The sequence below is a fragment of the Eptesicus fuscus genome, chromosome 12 (genome assembly GCF_027574615.1).
Source record: "Eptesicus fuscus isolate TK198812 chromosome 12, DD_ASM_mEF_20220401, whole genome shotgun sequence".
NCBI classification, from domain to species: domain Eukaryota; kingdom Metazoa; phylum Chordata; class Mammalia; order Chiroptera; family Vespertilionidae; genus Eptesicus; species Eptesicus fuscus.
Genome location: NC_072484.1, coordinates 41268237 through 41291193, shown reverse-complemented (window position 1 = coordinate 41291193; position 22957 = coordinate 41268237). Strand labels below are relative to the sequence as shown.

The 22957-nt window shown below is 38.9% G+C and overlaps 1 protein-coding gene and 1 pseudogene across 2 annotated transcripts in view; both read right to left on the bottom strand.

Annotated features, from left to right (window-relative positions):
- MALT1 (MALT1 paracaspase) overlaps window positions 1-22957 on the bottom strand; it is a 56150-nt gene that overhangs the window by 6130 nt on the left and 27063 nt on the right. For both annotated transcript variants that reach the window (XM_054723735.1, XM_054723736.1), the window contains 7 exons: window positions 21151-21177; window positions 18228-18260; window positions 9622-9825; window positions 4036-4213; window positions 3228-3302; window positions 2546-2673; window positions 627-776 (listed from right to left, as the gene is read on the bottom strand). In XM_054723735.1, the coding sequence (XP_054579710.1) occupies window positions 627-776; window positions 2546-2673; window positions 3228-3302; window positions 4036-4213; window positions 9622-9825; window positions 18228-18260; window positions 21151-21177 (795 nt within the window). The remainder of the gene's footprint in view (window positions 1-626; window positions 777-2545; window positions 2674-3227; window positions 3303-4035; window positions 4214-9621; window positions 9826-18227; window positions 18261-21150; window positions 21178-22957) is intronic.
- Window positions 12960-14808, bottom strand: LOC103293286 (delta(14)-sterol reductase LBR-like; annotated as a pseudogene).

Here is a 22957-nt window from a genome sequence, read left to right as displayed (position 1 = left end):
TCCAACACCAAATAAATCAATGTAATATCTGTAACCAAAACATTTGTTCAGATTTATATTTGTCCAATTGGCTAAATTATTTTCTCTGTAAAACTGGGAGGGCCCTGGCTGTGCAGCTCAGTTATTTGGCTTCGTCTTGTGCACCGAAAGGTTGCTGGCTTGATTGCTGGTCACAGGGCACATGCCTGAGTTGCAGGCTTGATCCCTGGTAGGGAGTGTTTAGGGGGAAGCCGATCAAAAATTTTTTAAAAATACATTTTTGTTGATTTCAGAGAGGAAGGGAGAGGGAGAGAAAGATAGAAACATCCATGATGAGAGAGAATCATTGATTGGCTGCCTCCTGCACACCCCCTGCTGGGATTGAGCCTGCAACCTGGGCATGTGCCCTTGACTAGAATCAAACCCGGGATCCTTCGGTCCACAGGCTGACGCTCTACCCACTGAGCCAAACCAGGTAGGGCCGATAAATGTTTTGACGTTTCTCTCTCTCTCCCTTCCTCTCTCTTTAAAACTCAATACATTTTTTTTTTAATGGGAGGAAAGCTGTATAATTAGGAGGAAAAGACTTTATGATTTAATATAAGCACGTTCTAGAAAGAGCTCACAAAAAGCAGCCTTTGCTGTACCGTGTGCCTTGGCCCACTGCAGGTTCCGCACCAGAGACTCTGCAGAGTACGCGGTTCCTTGAATTGGATCAGTCAGTGCTCTCTTTTCAGACAAGCTACTTCGAATCTCTAGAGCCTGTTTGCCTTTGGTGAGATGGCATTTACCCATATCTAAAAGATAAGAAGTAAATATTGTTTTTTAGAACATAATCCTTCCATTACCTTTTAAATACTTAGGTCAAGAACTCCCCCATACATCAGGTTATGCTCTCAATAGCATTTATGCACTCAACAAATATTTACTAAGCACCGAAGTGTGTCAAGCATGGTTCAAAGTGCTAGGATGTGGCAGGGAGCAAACATAAAATTACTGAACCGGCTCGCTTCTAAAGGCCCCTCTCTAGCTTTTATCTTCTATAATTCTAATAATACACCCTCACTAGTAATAGTCTAAGCCTTGAAATTCACAAAGAGCTGAAAAGTATATTTCTTCACTGAAAGGGTAATTTTATGTCTATACTCTGCTGAGAAGTAGATTTAGTTAGTAAACATATGAGTATACATCTATGAGAAAGTTAAGATATCCTGTCTTTACCACAGATTTCTTTATTTTTAACAAAGGAAATTATGTGTTAAAACCACCAGCAGGGTTAAAGCACCGCCACGGCCCGCCCCGGCCATTACCCCAGGTACTGCGCATCCTCCCACGCGAGCTTAATTTCTACTCGTGTGGAGGTGTTGGTAAACAGTGTCTGCCCAAGTTTCAGGTTTTGAACTTAACACAAATGTTATGCCATATACATGCTTGGTATATAGCATATATGGGTGAACTGGTGCTTTCTATTAAGTTTTGAAAATAGTTAAATTATGTTTAAAATACAAAATTACAAAATTAGAATAAACCATTTTAGAGTTTCTGAAGCACCTTCATAGATCTGTTTGAAAATAACTGACATACTTTCAAAGGCTTTGTTTTTTCAGCAGCAGAAGCTTTTCTTCAAATAAGAGCTTAAATAGAAGCTCAATATGTAAAACAGATAAAAGCAGAACTTGTCTGGTTGAAGGAGGTCTGAGCCCCAGCTGTCTATGTTGAATGGGAACGTGGTTAAGTCAAGTGACCCAGCTAAAAGATCTGCACTGATAAAAACATGACAATAAACAAATGTGACTAACAGCTGTTAGTGAAGCATTCAGACACTTTATATTCAAACTGCCATCTTTGGAACATGAAACTCCAGTAACTAGTTTGCAAAAGAATTGCCTTCTTTTTGATACGGCTTATAAAATGATATTTCAAAAAATACATGTCAATCTACTGATGTAACACTACCTATTTAGTACCTGACCCAAGCACAGCATGTACTGGACCGACAGGGAAGGGAGTGGAAGGAAAGGAAAGACCTGGTGTTCGATCTCTAGGATCATGTCCTTAACACGTTAAGCGCCATGTCAGTCACCGGTGACTGAAACGGAAAGGAAGACAAAACAGGCTTGGCGCTTAATGTGTTAAAGCAAAACTTTAAAACCACTAAGTTCATCAAGAAAAAAATGAACCCAGTTTTTTTCCACCAGGGCCTCAAAATTTCTGTAAAGTTTCATCTGTCTGATGCTGAGAGAGAATGCTGGTTGAGTAATTCTTTTGCAAACAAATAAACTTGGCAACATGAGGCACTAGGCATAGAAACAAGGTGAAGAGCTGTGAGGATCAATTTTTATTGATTTCTCATCATGTCTGGGCTCAGCCCTGTAGTTCAAGTAGCGCTGCACAGGCGGCATGTGGCTAAGTCAAGAGAGAAGGAAGGAATTAAATAGGAGTGATGCTGAGCATGACATTAAAAATTATTTTATAAAATAAGTATTAATTCCAAACCTGCACAATGATAATAGGAATAAAATAATTACCACACAGAGAACCCTGAGTAGCTTTCTCTTTATTTTACCTTCTGCAACTTCATCCAGTAACACAGTAATTTTCTTGTCTTCCAATAATCTGTCTTTTAAAAATTTCATGAAGATTCCATTTGCCAATCCAGAATGCTGGATTTCAAAAGCTTCTGCTCCTTGACACCTTAAAAATAGCAAAAATAAAAAATATTTTAAAAGCAAACACTTGCCATGTGGGGTAAATACTGATGAGCCTCAATTGCTTCCCTGCCTCTTGCATGATATCCTAATTAAAGAGTAAATATTTACACAGGAACTAAATGCTTTGGTGCTTAGTTAAAAAAAAGGTGCCAAGATATGAAGTGCTAAAGAAAGTTATTTAAAATTTGCTATAAAAAATATCAAGGAGCCCTGGCCAGTGTGGCTCAGTTAGTTGGGTGTTGTCCAGTGCATCAAAGCGTTGCCAGTTTGATTCCTTGTCAGGGCACATGCCTAGGTTGCAGGCTTGAACCCCAGTAAGGGGAGTGCAGGAGGCAGGCGACAGATGTTCCACTCTCACATCGATGTTTCTCTCTGTCCCTCTCTCTAAAAATTAATAAAAATATTTTTTAAATGTTAAAAATATCAAGGAGGAAAATTAATTCCTGTATGTCTATGGATATTTCTAGTCTTCTAATCTACAATAAAAAAATAACAAAGAATAAAGGAATCTTAAATATAAACATAAAAGTTTCTTACGTGGCATATCCAAACACAATATTGGCAGTGACTTTCAATGCATCCAAGATTGGAATGGTATCATCGTAGTCATTTCTATTTAAAAGGTAGGAGGGGAGAAGGCCAAATACAGCATTTTAAAAAAAGAGCACAAGTAACAATATAATAAAAATATGATATAACACTATTCTATTCATAATTAAAAATTATAGATTCAAAATTCCTTTATCTAATCACCTACATATTTACCAAAACTAACCCAGGGTGTCTACATTGTTTAGACATCTTTTCTCTTGTTAGTATTTACACTGGAGTTACATTTGAACTCTGGCATTGGATTTTGGCTGGCAATGCTCAGCAAGCAAAAACGTGTGACTCTGAGAGGCATAATCATTAGTTTCCTTCGTTAGGAACACAGGTGGACAAATGGGATCTGGCTCAGCTAAACTCTCTGGATCTGCAAGACCAGGACTGACAAGCGTGAGCAGCGCCCAGCACTAGGGATGCTGTTTCTATGAGTTTCCAGAGGAATAACTGCAGTGGCCTTAGAGGCGTCTGAGCAGCTGCACCTTTCACAGAATGAGTGAATATCCAGACCCTTCAGTTCTTCACTTTTGTTCTACAGCAAATAGGAAAAAGTTAAAATAATTAAATACACACAGAGAAAATACAGTTTCCTCTAGTTTTCTTCTTAATCAGCTTCAATCTATACTCCACGCTTCACACACTTAAGGGTTTCTTAGCATGTGCAGGGTTGCCTTAGATGTAATTTGCCACGGTTGATATTTAACTCCAACAAGCTTCGTTGAATAGAGATGAGACGGCTTACCTTTTCCTACACATGTCCAACAAGAACACATTGAGCCCAGTTTCTTTTTCTTGCATCAATTTCAGTATATTCTGCACACACAGGCAGTTTTCAGACCTATATGGATTTGGAGCATCAATAGGAACCATAAAGCTGTTCCCAAAGTTTTCATAACCATGTCCCGCATAGTATAATAATCCTGAAGAGGGGAGAAAGGGGCAAAAGTTAATTCTAAATCGTACTCTGAACATGTATGTAGCGCTCTTTAAAAAGTATAACTCTTATTTTATCCAAGTCAATGCAAACTTATTTAAGAGTTTCCCAGTTATAAATACAGTCAATGTTAACTAAATGTACACTGAAAATTATTTTGGCAACAGCCTTCATTTTAGTACTGTGTTTTTGCTCATTCATACAATTGGTTTATTCAATTCTTTCATTCATTTAGTAGATCAGTATTTAAAGGGAAGACTCTGTGCCAGCCACTGTCCAGGCTTCAGGATTACCAAAAGAGACAAAAATCCCTGCTTTCGTGAAGCGGCAAACTCGAGAACACAAACAAATAAATACACATATGTCATATGGAGAAAAAACATGTTCCAGGGAGAACTATAAAGCAGGGCAGGTGAAAAGGAGTGTGGGTTGGGGCACACTCCTATTTATCTGTTTTATTTTGGCTAGTCAGTGAAGGCCTCCCTACTCTGGGGACATGTGAGCAGTGGCCTACAGGATATGGCGGACAAGCTAAATATTAGGCGCAGCACATTCTAGGGATCAGGTGGAGGAACCTCCAAGTGGGAATGTGCTTCGTATGGGGACAGTTGCAAAGTCGTGTGGATGAGAGGTGTGAGCTGGGGACGAGCAATAGATGTTTAGTACTGTATTTTAAATCAACACCAACATGCTGTTTTGAAGCATGTTTTAATTCATAAACATAATACATTTATAACCAGCAGTGTATAATGGAATTTAATTCATCTCATGGTGGATATAAAAAGGGAAAGGCTGAGGACTTTCTGACTCATTTGTTTCCTCCCTGAGACCAGTAGCTCCTTAGGGCAGGGGCAGTCCACATTTACCTGTGCATTCCTTGCACACAGTGGGCACTCGGTAAGTATTTAACAGATGAATGAATAATCACAATTGAGATGAAAAACAACCACAGTATCAAGCAAAACAAATTCCATAGGCATTTCAATACAATTAATAAGGGTTCTGATAATATAAACAACTTTTTCTAAGAAGAAAAGGGAAATATGATTTCATGGATTACTTCTTTTATGTTATGAGATATAAATATCATTAATTTTTCATCTAGAGTCTCTTGAATTAAAATTTAAAATTTGGATTAGTTTCAGTAATCAATAAGATGAGCCATTATTTCTTTACTGAGAAATGATACTATGAAAACTGCACCAAACAACTCTAAAGATTTTCTTGAAAAGAAGTTTGTTTTAGCTGTAAAAAAAGACACAACAAAAATAGCAGGATGGGCTTCCTTATAAAAATATTTGAGAGAAGTACTTGTGAAGACAATATCCCGTAAGCATGCAATCTCTAGAATCCACTAATTTTGTTCTCTTAGATTCTGGAATGAGACTTCTTTATATAGTATTCTAAAGTTAATAGTAAAAAGGCCTTTAGATAGGGAACAACATCAAAAACACCAATATAGTGGTTACAGGCCCAACTCCAGCAGAGAATGTGGCTTTGAACACACACACACACACACACACACACACACACACACACACACACTTGCAGGATCAAGGTCTTCTACTTAAACTCTTATTAAAATAACAAAAATGATTCTTTCATATGACAAAACAGACAACACATTAATTCTGTATGGGTTTAATTTATATCTCATGTGTGCCCTGAATATAATCACATAATTACTGCAGGAAATGAAAAAGAAAAGGAAGAATTAATTCTTGTCCCCGAAGTTCTTGCAACTCAAGTCAGGCAAGCTCATGTTGTTAGTTAAACAACAAAGGAAATTAGCATATAATTATTACCATAAATTATGCAATCAGGGCGGCCCTGTATGATATGAGTGAAGCACAGAGAGGAATCTAAGTGTGAGGGGTAGTAAATGCATTGTCTGGGGAGAAAGGGTACAATCTGGGAAGGCAGAGGGAAAGAGGTATATTACAGATAGGGAGAACAGAAGCCAACAGAGCTCGGACCTGAATGACAGCTAACAGGAAGAATACTATACTGGCAAGGAATTAAATAATCATAAATGAAAGTAAGAGCACACAGATAGGGAGCATTTTAAAAATCATGACAAAGGGAGTGGATTTCATTCACTAAGCAATGAAGATCAAGCAAGTGAAAAGACAACCTAGAGAACAGGAGAAAGTATCTGCAAATCATATATCTACAAGTACAGCTTGTATCCAGAATACATAAAGGGCTCTTATTTGCAACAATTAAAAGGATAAATACCCAAGTAAAAAATGGGCAAAGGATTTGAATAAACATTTCTCCAAAGAGAATATACAAACGGCAAATAAGCACATGAGGCGATGCCCAACACCATTAGCCATTAGGGAAATGCGAAACAGAACAAAGGGGCCACTTTGCACTTTCTAGGATGGCTATCACAAAAAGGACTGGCAATAACAAGTGTGGGCAAGGATGCAGAGGAACTGGAAACCCCATTTATTTCCGGCAAGAATATACAATATTGCAGGCAATTTGGAAAGAGTTAGGCAGTTCCTCAGAAAGTTAAACTTAGAGTTATCCCATGACTCAGCAATTCCACTCCAAGTTACCTAGGCAAGAGAACTGAAAACATGCCCACAAGAATGTGTATATGAATGTTCACTGCAGCATTATTCATAATGTCCAAAAAGGGAAACAGCCTGAAGGTCCATCTTCTGACGGATAAACAAAATATGGTCTATCCATATAATGAGAGATCACCCAGCCATAAAGATAATGCTACAACAGGGATGGACCCTAAAAGCATCATGCTAAGTGAAAGAAGCCAGACAGAAAAGGCCACATAGGGAATGATTCCATTTCTATGAAATGCCTCAAATAGGCAAATCCCTGGAGTCAGAAAGTAGATTTGTGGTTGCCAGGGGCTGGAGAGAAGGAGGAATGGGGAATAACTGCTAATGGATATGGGGCTTCTTTTTGGGGTGATGAAAATGTTCTGGAATTAGGTGATTGATGTACGACTTTGTAAATATACTAAAAACCACTAAACTGTACTCTTTGAAAGAGTAATATTTATACTCCTCTATCAAGTATTCAAAATATGACTCTATTCCCTGTCAGTCTCTTCACTGCTTCTAGAGAAAGATATGCTTATTTTTTAAACTCCGTTTTCCTGCTCAAGGCACGCTCTCCCCTTTCTATCTACCCAAAATCTAACCAATCCTCAGAGTTAAGTCGACATAAGTTCAGAATCCTCAGCCAGTTGTCACCTGGTTTCTGCTCTTCTCACACACTCGACCTCTCCCTACGTTAAACCCTCTTACGGCATGCTGACACTAAACACATACTAGCTTTACAGACATTTTACAGTTCTATGTATATTTAATTTCTCTGACAAAAAGTGATCACAATAAAGACACTGATCTTATAACATTTTCATGGTTTTCAAAGCACCTTCATATACACAATCCCATTTTAATCCATATAATAATCTTTACATGGTTTATCTCCCTATAAGATGAAAAAATTAAATTTAAAAAGATTATGCGGTTTGTTTAAAATAATACAGCTGGTAGGTGTTTAGACTCCATATACAGCATTTTTTTTTCCTCACTACATTAAGGGACTTATAATTTGAGAGTAGATCATGTTCCTTATTTTCTGGATATCCCTCAATACCTAGCATGCTCCTTATCTGGGCTATGGATATAATAGGAACTCAGTAAAAACATAATGAATGTATTATATTAACAATGTGAATCAATCAGGACAGAGGTAGATCTGGAAACCTTTTTGTAAAGGCTCTGATTTCCAGTGGGAATGATAACATTTCTACAACTGATCTTACTTTCTACAAGCCATGAAGAAAGCTGGATTTCACTCCCACTGTATTATTTAATACCCCTTGCTCTAAAAGGCTTGTCTTAGGAACAGAAGTAACAAGGAGTAAAAGTTTAGCCTCCAAAGCTAAGCGTGGCCCATTATTTCATTGCCATATGCCCAGCTCTGCAATTGCTGAAATGAAGGCACTTTCAACAAAATACCTTTTGCCTGCCCGAAAATAACTTATAAAAAGTGTAAGTATTTGTATAAAAGTCTACATCCAAATTATATCGCAGGAGATTAAGCTTTTTATGTAAAATGAGCTAAATCAAACTATTGTACTTTAAAATTTCCATATCTAGTACTGCTTATTATTTTAATTACCTATCCCATTACGCAAGGACAAAAGGACAACATATATCTTCTTCTATACTAATAAAAGGGTAATATGCTAATTAGACCAGACATCTTCCAGACGTCCTTCTAGACAAAGCCACGGTGGTGGGGGCTGAGGCGGAGGCGGTTAGGGGTGATCAGGCTGGCAGGGGAGGGCAGTTAGGGGTGATCAGGCCAGCAGGGGGGAGCAGTTAGGGGGCGATCAGGCCAGCAGCGGGGAGCAATTAGGGGGCCATCAGGCCGGCAGGGGGGAGCAGTTAGGGGCATCAGGCTGGCAGGCAGAGGTGGTTAGGGGCGATCAGGCAGGCAGGCAGGCGAGCGGTTAGGAGCCAGTGGTTCCAGATTGTGAGAGGGATGTCCCGGATTGGAGAAGGTGCAGGCCAGGCTGAGGGACCGCCCACCCCCCATGCATGAATTTCATGCACCGGGTCTCTAGTATCTTTATAAATGACAAAGAATTTAATGTGGTTAGAAATATAATCCTATAAATTAGATCTTTAGAGAATTTTATTTATTGGGAATATGATTTCCAAGAATATAGTTAGTTACAGATATTTATTTTTGTTTCAGTTGAGTTAAAGAGCAGCATACCTAGTACAGTGCTCTGATTAGAAGACCCTCTACCACCACCATCAGCACTATGGACCCACATATGTGAGTACACAATCTGTCATTTGTATCAATGACATCAACTAAAAGCAAAATCACCTAAAATTGGTAAGGATTTTAATAAGAACAATATATATATATATATATATATATATATATATATATATATATTAATACATTTTATTCATTTTTTACAGAGAGGAAGGGAGAGGGATAGAGAGTTAGAAACATCGATGAAAAAGAAACATCGATCAGCTGCCTCCTGCACATACTAGGGATGTGCCCACAACCAAGTTACATGCCCTTGACCAGAATCGAACCTGGGACCCTTCAGTCCGTAGGCCGACGCTCTATCCACTGAGCCAAACTGGTTAGGGCAAGAACAATATTGTTTTGACAAAACAAAAAACATGAAAGTAAAGACACTAAGCTAATTAGTTATTCATATGGAACTATAGCATAAAGACCAAATCTATTATCTTTTACAATAAAACTCTTCAATTCAACAGTGTATTTATTGCACCTTTCTCGAATTTTTAACTCTTAATCTAACTTGTTCAATGAAAAAATAGTGGATAATTATTAAAATGAAGATTATAAATACCTTACCATACACTCCTTTGTCTAAAAGTAGTAAAAATTCATCCACAGCGTTGCGCATCTCATATTCAGTCAGATCCAACAGTGAAACGACTTTGAAATCCAGCTGCCTTAACAAGTTGGTCAGTTCATACACGTCCACCAAAGGAGCTTTAAGCTTGGGGTGCTCCCAGTAATTCATGTTTCCTATCAAAAGGGCAACCTTGTCCTTTGCTGTTAAAAAAGGGGGGAGAGAGGGATTTAAAGAAGGATATAAAGATTAAAATAAGAGCCATGGAAATGGTATCATTATAATAAAAAGTATGCTTTACAAATAGGAGTTCATTATTATTTAATTTCATCTTAGGATGATCACTTTATGCAGCAGACCAATATACTGAGGACTACAAAGACTAATAAATCAAACAACTGAAATTAAACTTACTGACACTTTTGAGAATCAGGCAAAAGATATTTATTAGCTGCATATGAAGTATACTGATAACTAATATAAATGTATACTTTTATTGAAGTACAACAAAAGTAAAGAATCCTATATAATAAAGATGTAATATGCAAATGGTCGTTACGCTGTGAAGTGTAACGACTGACAGCATAACGACCGAATCATGGATCAGCAGGAGGGTGGGCAGTGAGCTACAAGTGCAGCGGCAGAGAGCTACAGGAGGGGGCAGGGCAGCAAGCTATGGGGGAGGAGGCGGGTGGGGGGGGGGCAGAGGGAGCTAGAGGAGGGCGGGGCAGCCGGTGGAGAGCTACTGGAGGGTGGCAGCAAGCTACTGGCACACGGATTCGTTTGCAGGGCTACTAGCATTATTATAATTCAACTAGGCTTTTAGAGCAAATTTTAACAAGGTATGTTTGAAATTGGGTTCCCATCAAATTAGGTCTATTTTGCTGCCAATGGAAGATGCTAAGCTAAAGACAAAAAAACAAAAACAAAACAAAAATACACCAAAAAGAGGAACAGGAAGAGTTTGAATCAGAGCAAGTAAGGGGGAATACCAAAGAGGACAGAAAAGCAGCAGCTTAACAAGTGACATACTGTCTTCTCTTGGCCTTAAAAATATATTTTTTCAATTTGGGTGAGATGCAGTTACTTTAGGGATATGCGAAGACTTTTGTAAGAATATGCTTAAAAAATATATATATTTTTTTAATTTCAGAGAGAGGAATGGAGAGGGAAAGAGAGAGAGAAATATCGATGATGAGAGAGAATCATGGATCGACTGCTCCCAGCACGCTCCCTACCAGGGATTGTGCAACCTAGGTATGTGTCCTGACAGGGAATCAAACTGTGATCTCCTGGTTCATGGGTCTACTCTCAACCCCTGAGCCACATCGGCCGGACTGTACAAATACCTTAACAATTTATTTTCTGACCTTAGTGCACTAAGACTTTGTTCAAAGTCGTATGCTTATACAAAGAATTTTTCTGTTTTTAAGGGACAAGAAGATCTCCACCAATGCCTTAAAAAACTATCAGCTAGCTTAATCAGGTGTATAGCTTGTCCAAAAACAGCTGTGGAAGGCTGGACATAGCTTAGTGCTTCAGAGGTCTTCAAAACTGTACCTTTGCTAGTTTGGGTCAGGTTAAAAATTAAATACTTGAGACCATGCCACAACTGTAGGAACCTGTTACAATGTTTTTGTTGAGGATGTTACAGTGTGAATTTGTGAAGGAGACACAGGGAGCAGGGGAGATGGAGTCACAAGAGCATCGGGCAGCAGCCACACTGGGCAGGACTGCAGGCCACCTCCTCTGACACAGGCCAGGACTCGGTGACCAACCGCTGTCACAAAGTGCTGCTAAGTCGTTTATTTAGAAATGGCTATGAACACCACTCTTAAGCAATCATACTAAGCACAAATAATCACACTGCTGATTATTTGTATAAAACTTAACATCACTGTATTTCCTTTTTATTTATTTTTTATTTTTTATTTTTTCCAGGTAATCTCTCTTTATTTCCAACTTAAAACACGAAAAGCAGAACGGAGCTGGTAGTGGGCTCTTTCTCATACGGGGAGAGACGTCCATGTCCCTCCTCCGCCCCCAGGACGAAGCCGTTTCCCACAGCGTCTGCAGGCACTGAGCTAACGCACACGCTGCAGCGCAGATGAACGTGCAGAGCCACGTGCTCGGATGAAATCTATCATTAAAACTCAACATCAACACTGTACTCATTAGATTCCCGTATGTTTAAGGTACTGAGAATTGAAATTTGAATACAGAAGTTTAGTGGACTTGCTTTCCATTACAGAACAATTAATAATAAGACTCTATTAACTTAACAGCTAAAGCTACCTGAGGCACATCTATTAGACTGAGAGAGAAAGGGTTTTAAACTAGTCCCTTGCAGAGTTTGTGAACATAAAGAATATACAAAATACAGTATAAACTGCATGAGCTCGCAGTAGCAAAAACACAGTTTAATTAAAAAAGTCCAAAAACATATAAAAATATTAGCCTGAAATGGCAAGTCTTCAACCACCAATCTGTGTAAAAATTTTTAAATAGGGATGTTACTCCAAAAATATATATTTATTATATTTTTTTCTATTTGCAACAGTTTATAAAGGCCAACAAACACCTGCAATTGAGGTAGAAAAGCCTAATTTGCAAACTTTGGATTAAGAAAAATACTTCCCTATGTCTTAATAGCATCTTCCACAAAATAGCAAATGAACGCTGTTTCAAAAATTGTAATTCACATGTATTACTTCACAGAAATTAATTTAAAATACTGCAAATGTTTTTGTTACGATGCTTAGTCCTGACAATTATTTCACATTCAAAATACTGTACAGAGAAATCCAAAGTCACCATATATCACATAAAGGCTATGTATTTACATTTCCGAATGCAGTTTCAGAAGGGCAGGGCAAGCAAGCTGCTACTAATGGCGTCCCACCCATCACATGCCCAGTGAACGCTTCAACCTGAAGGGAGAGTCTGTTCTCCTGCTGCAGTAAAACACCACACACTGTGAGTGTAACAGTGTTTCCATTTAAGAACCAACTATAAAACAAGATCAGCATTTTTTAAAATCAGACCCATAAACATCGAAAGTGTTCTTCTTAGGGCATTGAGAAGACAGTTTGGTTTGCAGATTTTTACGGACTAGAAGTTTCCTATTAGAATGCAAAGTCCTAACATCTTTGTTTTTTCCTCGTGCTAAATGTTATGGTTTAAAAGTCATACTCGGGACTATAGTAAAAGACTTACTACTTGGCTCCATAGTCCTGGCTCAAAAAGAAACTTAAAGAACCTTGCAGTGCAACAAAGGAAGGCTAGTTTTGGATCTTCTCCTGCGGGCGCAGGGAGGCAGGAAGCTGGCCTGCGGAGGCTAGTACACGTAGGGGAGGATGGGTAGGGCACGCGCTGGCAGTACTTGTCCCAGGCCACGCCGTGCTTCCTCCTGCACCGGCGCTCGTCCCGGGCCTCCCGGTGCACCAGCAGCACGGTGAAGTAAACCACGCAGAAACCGGGCAGAACGTGCTGAAAACCACACGGGAGGGACCAGGCCAGGGCCATGATGAGGTCACCCAAGTAGTTGGGGTGATGAACGAAGCCCCACCATCCGGAAACTAGAAGATTCTTTCCCGTTGAAGCATGAATGGTTTTTAAATGTGCAAGCTTTGGATCAGCGGGATTTTTCCGGAATGCATTTTTCCGAGCATTTGCACATCGGAAGATTACGTATCCACAAAGTTTCAGAGCGACAGTTAGAGCCGCCAGTGGCTAGGACACGTCACTGGGATGGAGGACTAGGTAGAAGGCTTGGAGGCTGTACGAAGGGCACCCACACCAGGTCCCCGAAGGCAGCATGAAGCCGAAACCATCGTGGATGATGTCCATGGTGGTCAGCACTGCTTCCTCGTTCCAGAGCGCATCCACCACGTATAAGAGCTGGAAACTGTTCACCAAAATCATCGCCAAGGAGGGAGCAGCACGATTCTGTAACTTCATCTCAGCCAAAAGCATCACCAAGTTAATCACCACGCATCCGATCAGTCTGGGGCGCAGTTCACAAAAGTATTTGAGATCAAAAGTCCCGATCCGAGGGTTTAATTCGCGGCCAATGAAGAAATCGTAGATGGTGTTTCCAGAGCTGGCCGGAGACAGGTCCCCCTGAGGCGCACGCAGGGCCTGCACGTAGAGATAAACACTCAAGCCGGCAGCAAACACGAGGGCTGCCAGGGCGAACTGAAGGAAATGGTGGTACACGTAGCAGAGCTCCACGCCCCAGAAGAGAGAGGCTCCCACGGCTGCCGGCGTCAGGATGAAAGCATAGAACCCATTTAGTCTACACTGGAGTCTTCTTCCATCAGTCAGAGGTGTTCCTTCGACCGCCTTCCCGATCGGCAGTGAGTAGAACAGAGCCTGAACAGAAAACCAGAGGAGGTAGGCCCCAAACACGCTGGTTTCCCACAGATGAGACAAAGCTGGCAAAGGAGGCGGGAAATTCAGAAGACCGGGCTCTCTCTGCCTACACATCAACAGCCACAGGAAGAGGAAGGCAGGCAGGCCAAGCCTGGTAAGAAACACAGCAGGGACTCCTCCAACTCTAAGTCCTTCGTCTGCGTGGCTGTCACTTCAAAGGTTCTCAACGATGTAGGGCCTTTCGTAACAACTGTTTCTTCCTCTAAGTCTGTTTTTTTTAATTTGCTCTCTTCTCTTCTTGGACGAAGGCTGTGATGTGTAGATGTGTAACTACTTTCCTGTGACAAAGGGAATTGCTCCTGCGCGCTCCTGTGCGGCATGTGGTTCCTCGCTCGCTGCTTGGGCTCCCCGTTGTGCCGGTTGATGCTATTTCCAAACCGCTTCAGTACCAGTGGGGTCAACTTCACTTCCAGCACTTCCTTCCTCATTTCCTTGATGTCCTCATGGTGTGAAGCAGAGGCCGATCGGTGGGAACTTTTAGCTGGTCGGCCGGGGGAGCGGGAGCTCGACCCTGACCGACTCCCTCGTCGTCTGGAAGGAGAACTGGAAGTGGAGCCACTTTTCCTTTGCCTAAAGGAAGCTAAAGGCTTGATGTCACTCTCCTTCAACTCCAGTTCCGTTCCATCTTTGTATTTTACCGTGTAAAGCTGGGACTTGCTGTCATGGCCCAGAATTTCCACTTCATAATAAAGTGAACTCCCAGGCCACTGGCCTCTTACCACTTCATCTTCAGCAAATTTCCTACTTGGCATTTTTGAAAATCAGTCTGCGCCGGGGTCCCACGAGGACAGGCACGACCCGGGCGCACGCTCCTCCACTGTATTTCTTTTTTAAAAAGTTTCTTCTTGAATAAACCAGACCAAGGTAATCACTATATGGTAAGACCATTAGCTGCTAATCCATAGAAAGAACATTTTCAGTGCATTTGTTGGTGAGTCCACCAGCCCTGTCAGAACTCTGACCCAAGCTCAACGCAGAGAAGGGCTCAGTTCAATCTACTTGTAAGGAAGAAGGGATATGTTGTCTCTGGCTTACACCATCATGGCCCAAACCATGAGGTTCCTAAAGATATTCAGGTATAAAGTGTTTGTAAATCATAGTGGGTTTTTTGGTGGAATATTATGATAATTTAATTCTAAGCTGTATCCTAAAATAGGTTTTATTGGCAGAAAACAATTAGAAGGTATGTAAAAGAAAAAAACCACTGGAGTCTTTGGGGGAAAAAACAGTTGTCAAACTATGCATGATAGACTGTTTCTGCTAATATCAATTCTCGTTTCATTGGTTTTGCTACCTGATTGCAAAGAACACTTGGTATAGTTTACTAAGTGGAAGAGTTCAATAGTCTGAGAACTATGTGCATTAAAATGCATGTATTCATAATTGACCATAACGCTTCAAAATATGTTCCCTAATGATAATTTTTTTGGATTATTCCTTTTATTTATTTATTTTTTATAGTTCTTTTTAAAATTTCTTTAATGATTAAGGTATTACATATGTGTCCTTATCCCCCCATTACTCCCCCTCCCCATCTCCCCCACTCATGCCCTCACCCCCCTGTTGTCTGTGTCCATTGGTTAGGCTTATATGCATGCATACAAGTCCTTTGGTTGATCTCTCTCCCTTACCCCCACCCTCCCCTACCTAATGATAACTTTTAATAGTTAGCTTCTAAAATGTCTTTGAGCATTTTCTTGAAATAAATGGTAATAAAAATGATGAGTAAATAAATCTTACCTTGTCCAATCTACTTGTAAAACAGTTCCTGAATGACAGGCGAACTGGAGAAGATTTAGAATAGAGAAGCAGATGGCAGTGGTCGAAATGAGAGATGACAAACACATTTCAGTAAATTAGTTGTAGGAAGGAAAGGAAAAGCCAGAGTTTAGAAATATGATAAAGGACGAAACAGTAAAATTTGAAGTTGAGAAGATAAGAGTGAGGAATGAAAGAACACTTCAAAATAACAACTATATAAGCAATTTATGATGTTTTTCAGGTGATAATATAAATGGAAGAAACTTTCTATAGAAAAGCATTTACTGTAAAAGCCACCCACAATTTCTTGAACACAAACCACTTATTGGAAAAAGGAAACACAAATGCAAGTTGATTAAGCGATAGAATAAAACCACTTCAGAAAAAGTATTTAACTACGGGATCCTAGACATTTTCCAAAGCTCAATGCAATGTGTTCTTTAAAAATTGGTACAGTGCTATATCATTAATTCTATGTCTAATAATCTACTGGTGTATTACTCATTTTATCTAAAATGGATTAATATTCATAAGTGCCTGGAAAAAGGGCTGGTACATATTTAGTGCTACGTAAATATTTGTTAAAGAAAATCTTTGACCATCTATCAAAAATTGAGTATTAGCATCAAATCTGACTGGTCGAATATACAGTCCTTGTTGGTCTCATGATCTTTTATTCTCTGTGTCCTACAAAATATAGTAAAAAATCCTTATCTGGCAAACAAAGCCTTCATATTCTAGTTCATGCCTACCTTTCCAGCTTCGTAATGAGACACAGTATCCTTGAGACACAGTATCCTTGCTCTCACACAGCGTAGTCACTCCCACCCCAGACCCCAGTCTCTGACCCCAAATCTGGGCTGCCCTGTGATTCTCTTTGAACAACATAATGTGGTGTGACACTCGCCAGTTCTGAGTCTCAACCTGAAGAAGTCTGGCAGCTTTCATTTTGGGGATCCATGCAAAAAAAGCAGCTACCTAGTAAACACACATGGGGCAGGAGGACAGGGAGAGTGAAGCAGACCGAAAGCTCACACAGTAAAACAGGGGAGCACATGCCTCTTGAAAAGGGCAGCCACTATTTAGACACAACTGACAGCTACCACTTTTCATAAGAACCTAGAAACCTGAATTTCATATGATATCTGACCAGTGGCAACTGATTATGATTGTTAAAAACACTGCATGCCCCTCCCAGAAGGTCAGCCCGTTTTGTGCTCTTTTCTCTGTGGCCTGCAGCAACCTCATGTTTGCTGCCCCTTGGTTTTAACTTCCGTATCTATGCTAATGACACTCATAACTATACCTCTAAGCCTGGCCTCTCCACAGAGTTCCAGATCCATGTACACAATTGCCTGCTGTATATTGTCACCTCGATGTGACACAAATACCTCAGACTGGTTAGGTCCCAAATTGATAGTCATCTGTCCTCTGAAGCTTGCTTTTGAATCTGTATTCTCCAACTCAATGGACAGTGTCACTACCTACCTACAGTCCAAGCAAGGATCCTAGCAGGCATAGTGATTCTTCTTTATAGCAAGATGACAAAAAAGCTTACTGATTCCATCACCTAAAGATCTCCTGAATTTGTTCTTGTCTTCTTCATTCTCACTGGTAAGCCTAGTTTAGATTCTCATTTCTTCTCTAGACTATTACAACAGTGTCTTAATTGTTCTCCTAAGCAAAAGATCTCTAACTACTTTACTTTCTACACCAATACAAGACTGGCTTTGGGAGATATACATCTCATTCACTCCTCCTCTAAAAAGTTCCTTCCAATGGCATAAATGAGAAATGCGGCTCCTGAAAACCTAGTCTCATCCTTCTTCTCTCGCTTCCTTCTCTTTATGCTCCAGAGCAAGGTGTGTTACTTGCAGTTCCCCAAATTCAACAGTCTCATTTCTTAGCACTTAGGATTTCAGGCTCCCTCTGTTTGGAAGGCCCTTCTCCTACTTATACTTCAAAATGCAGAACAGCTACTGCAACCTCTCTGCTGCTTTGCTAATCTAACCCCACCAAAAGATAGTATTACTCACCTCCATGTAACATACATGTCTGTTTGCATGTTGCCAAAACAAAGAAATTATTCTACAGAAATTGACTTGGTCCCAGAAACTGAATTCAAAATCATTTTAAGTCTCCTGTTCTATAATTTATTTTATAGAACCACTGCGTGGTTCTATAAAATAAAGAACCATTTTCTTATTCCCCCAATAAGATGGCAATAAATACATATCTATCAATAATTGAATCTATAAAACAAATATACAAAATAAACCATTTAGTCTCAATGTCATTCAAGTATTTATAAAAGTTGTCAAATTGAAATGTCTTAAATTCCTTTATGCTCACCATAAAAGAGATATATGTATAATTATATTTTGAGCAGGTATTTTAAAGCTTTACTCACCCAAAGGCTGGTCAGCTGTTTGCTCTTTATTATCTATAAGAAAATAAAAATGCAAAGAAATAAGGTGTTATTATCCATGATATAATTATCTACACAGTTAAGAGATATATAAAAACAGTGAATACCATCAGTGGCATTAAAAGACAGAATATGGTTTCTAATAGTTAACTTATGATTTTAAGATTCCCAGAATTTTCTCCCTTTGTATATGTTGTTTGGTTTGGTTTATTATCATTTTGTTGAGGATTTTGTGTCTAGATTCATGAGAAATATTATATCAGTCTACAGTTTTGTAATCTGTCATTTTTGTTGTTGTTAACAAAATATCACCCAAGGATATTTTTTCTATTGCTTTCAGCGAGGGAGGGAGAGAATCACCAGTAGAAGAGATGAAATCAAGGATCAAATCAATGATTTGGAATATGATGAAGCAAAAAATATCCAATCAGAACAGCAAAAAAAGAAAAAAGAATCCATAAAAATGAAGATAGAGTAAGGAGCCATTGGGACAACTTCAAGCATACCAACATTCGCATCATTGGGGTGCTAGGAGGAGAAGAGAAAGAGCAAGATATTGATTTGAAAAAATGACAGAAAACTCCCCTAACCTGGTGAAGGAAATAGACAAACAAGTCCAGGAAGTATATAGAGTCCCAAACAAGATGAACACAAAGAGGCCCACACCAAGACACATCATAATTAAAATGCCACAGGTTAAAGACAAAGAGAGAATCTTCTTTTTAAAAAATATATTTTTATTGATTTCAGAGAGAAAGGGAGAGATAGAAACATCAATGATGAGAGAGAAGCACTGATTGGCTGCCTTCTGCATGCCCCCTAATGGGGATCAAGCCTGCAACCTGAGCATGTACCCTTGACTGGAATCGAACCTGGGACCCTTCAATCTGCAGGCTGATGCTCTAACCACTGAGCAAAACCAGCCAGGGCAAAGACAGAATCTTAAAAGCAGCAAGAGAAAAGCAGTTAGTCACCTACAAAGGACCTCCCATAAGACTGTTAGCTGATTTCTTAACAGAAATTTTGCAGGCCTGAAGGGAGTGGCAAGAAATAGTCAGTGATGAAAAGCAAGCACATACAATTAAGATTACTCTATCCAGAAAAGCTATCATTGAGAATCAAAGGACATATAAAAAGCTTCCCAGATAAGAAAAAACTAAAGTAGAGTTCACCACCACATCAGTATTACATGAAATGTTACCAGGTCTTCTTTAAGAAGAAAAAAAGATAAATATGCACAATAAGATGGCAATAAATACATATCTATCAATAATTGAATCTATAAAACAAAATAAATGAACAAGCAGAACACAAACAGACTCATAGATAACAGATAAATTTTGCCGGTTGCCAGATGGGAGGGGTGTTGAGGGCATGAATGAAAGGTGAAGAAATAAAGAAGTACAAATTGAGCTCTAACCGGTTTGGCTCAGTGGATAGAGCGTCAGCCTGCAGACTGAAGGTACAAGTTTCGATTCCAGTCAAGGGCATGTACCTTGGTTGCGGGCACATCCCCAGCAAGGGGTGTGCAGGAGGCAGCTGATTGATGTTTCTCTCTCATCGATGTTTCTAACTCTCTATCCCTCCCCCTTCATCTCTGTAAAAAAAAAAATTCTATATATAAAAATCAATAATATATGTATATATATATATAAATTGGAATAGTCATGGGGATAGAGAGTACAGCATAGGGAATATAGTCAAATCATTGATATTCTAATAACTAGGCATGGTGTTGGATGGGTGTGGGACTTACTGGGGTAATCACTTATTAAGTTATGTAATGTCTAATCACTAGGGTGTACACCTGAAACTAATATAATATTGGATTCTAACAGTAATTAAAAAATAAAAAAACGATTTAAAAAATATGGGCATGAAACTAAGCAAAGTAGTTACTATGCTAAAATAATGAGATATAACTTGTCAGGAAATTAGAGAAATCTCTATAAATATTAAATGATATAACTGCCTTCTTAACTAGACCTGTCCAATCACTGCCTTTCAGAATGCCCATAACCTAGACATGTCCTCTGTCTTTACAGAGTCCTCACTGTTACTCTGCCTATCATCTCAGTTAATGCTTTCTCTTCGGCTGAACTTGTTTAGAAATCTGTTCTGATTAAAATTGGCAAAGAGCCCAGTCGGCGTGGCTCAGTGGTTGAGCGTCAACTTATGAACTAGAAGATCACGTTTCGCTTCCCAGTCAGGGCACATGCCTGGGTTTTGGGTTTGATCCCCAGGGTGGGGAGTGCAGGAGGCAGCCAATCAATGATTCTCTCTCATCATTGATGTTACTATCTCTCTCTCCCTTTCTCTCTGAAATCAATAAAAAAAAATTGGCTGAAGAATGATGAATATTCCTGCCAACAGTCAATTTCTTAATGGTTACTGACCAACTACTTATTTATATAATGCATATTATTCCCATTAACACAACTCTTATTTCAAATAAAGACATCTCACCCAACTATTTCTGATATGTTCTATGAATGAGCAACTTTGAACAATGTCCCAGGAGTCTGGCAAGTTCAGAATTGTTACCCTGTTACTCTTTTAAAGGCTGCTTCTTGTCTTTCAAATGAAATATTACTCACTTCCCCCATTAACTGTCTTTTTATGATATAGACTAGTTCACAATGATAAAAAATGCATTCATATTTTGTGTTGCCTCAGTATACTTTTCTATCCTTATATAGTTTTACAATCTAGAATATTTTAAATCTTTTCACTTGCATGAAACTGTACTTCATACATGTACTAATTTCAACCCTAAATCATAGTATTTTAATAAAGAAAAAAGTTACCAGCACTACTAAAGCAAAAAATATCTATAGTATCTTTAAATTATTGTATTCAATAACCTAAAAATATAAAACTAATGCTTTATGCTTATATTACTCACCAGGATGCCCAAGATGATGTAATTCATCTGAAATGAAATAAAAAAATAGATTAGCTTTAAATAGCTTAAATGCCAATTTAGCGCAAATAGTAAGGCTAATCAAAGAAGGTTTTGAGTTATTAAATCATGTTAAAATGTTTCAATAGTTTAAAACTTTTCAAATACATTATCAGAAGCCATGCAAAACTGAATAGGAAAGTATAATGTTGTGGATATCATTTAAGACTTCTAAGCCATTATTACTTTCATTAAGTGACAAAAGGCTAAATAGATTCATTCACAATTTGTTCAAAATTTTAGGTATTCAGGCCAATTATGGAACGAAAGCAGGCAAGAGATAGGTCTGTTTGTGGTCTCAATCATAAACTTCTTGAAACTAGTTAATCTCAAATGATCTTTTCTTTTTAAATAAACTTTTAATTTTAGAACAGCTTAAGATTTATAGAACTAATGTGAAGAGAATATAGAATTCATGTAAACACCCATACACCCGGTCCCTATTTTTAACATCACATGTTAGGAAGGTACATTTGTCATAACTGTTAACGTTCTTTTTTGTTCCAAGACCCATTCAGGACACCACATTACATTTGCTTAAGTTGCATAAGCTCCTCTCTCTTGTGATAGTTTCTCAGACTTCCCTTGCTTTTGATGACCTTGACATTTTTGAGAATTACTGGTGAAGTATTATGTGGAATGTCTCTCAGGTGGGCTTTGTTGATGTTCTTCTTATGGTTAGACTGGTGTAATGTGTTTTTGGAGGCACAGTGGTTTCAGAATTGTTAATCTGCACCCCCTGGCTAAAGGACATCATCTAAGCCAATATCATGACATTATAGCCATCTATGTTATACTATTCATGAGATGGTAGGTAGAACTTATTCTTATATGTGGTATAAAATCAATTAGTGAGTAGCATCAGCTAGAGTATATGGCTATGTACAATTTCTTTTCCCTTTTATCTTACAGACTTCTCTCATTTCTGATTACTTAGGTCAGTAACTTTTTCTTCCTTCCCCTCTTCAGTGAGGTCACTTTACACATTTGTAGTAAGTTTGGATTCTTTTGTCATATTCTGCATTCCATCCTGGGATCTACCCTCCTCTGACCTCCTACTAAATGATTTTTAAAAAACTTGCATACATCCTGCCCAGTGTGTGGTTCAATTCCCGGTCAGGGCACATGCCCGGGTTGCAGGCTTGAGGCAGCCGATCAATGATTTGGGGCAGGCAGGAGGCAGCCGATCAATGATTCTCTTCATCATCGATGTTTCTATCTCTCTATCCCTCTCCCTTCCTCTCTGAAATCAACAAAAATATATTTAAAAACAAAAAACTTGCATACATGTATTCACCATTACAGTGGTCATACAGAATAGTTTCACTGCCCTAACAAATCCCCTGAGCTTCACCTGTTCAATTCCCACCCCTTGTCCTCATCAAATACCTTTAACAAAATACCTAAAATGAAATAGATAACATCACGTTCCATGGGTAAAAAAGGTATGATATTAGGACACTTTTCATGACATGAGTCAACCCACCAATTATAAAAGGTCTCAATTTTGTATATCTTTTAGAAAGAAAAGTTGGGTCTAATTTTTCCATCTGAAATTTCTGGAGTAGTTTCATGGTTGGATTTTCATCTCTAAGTGTTCTGAACAAATTTATTTGAAAATTATTATTTAACAGTGTGTTTGTTACTACAAAAATTATAGGGAGAATCTTGCAGATAAAGAAGCATCACAACAGGTGATAATTTACAAGCATCACCCTGAAGCCAAACAGAACAGTAATGCTAGTTTTAT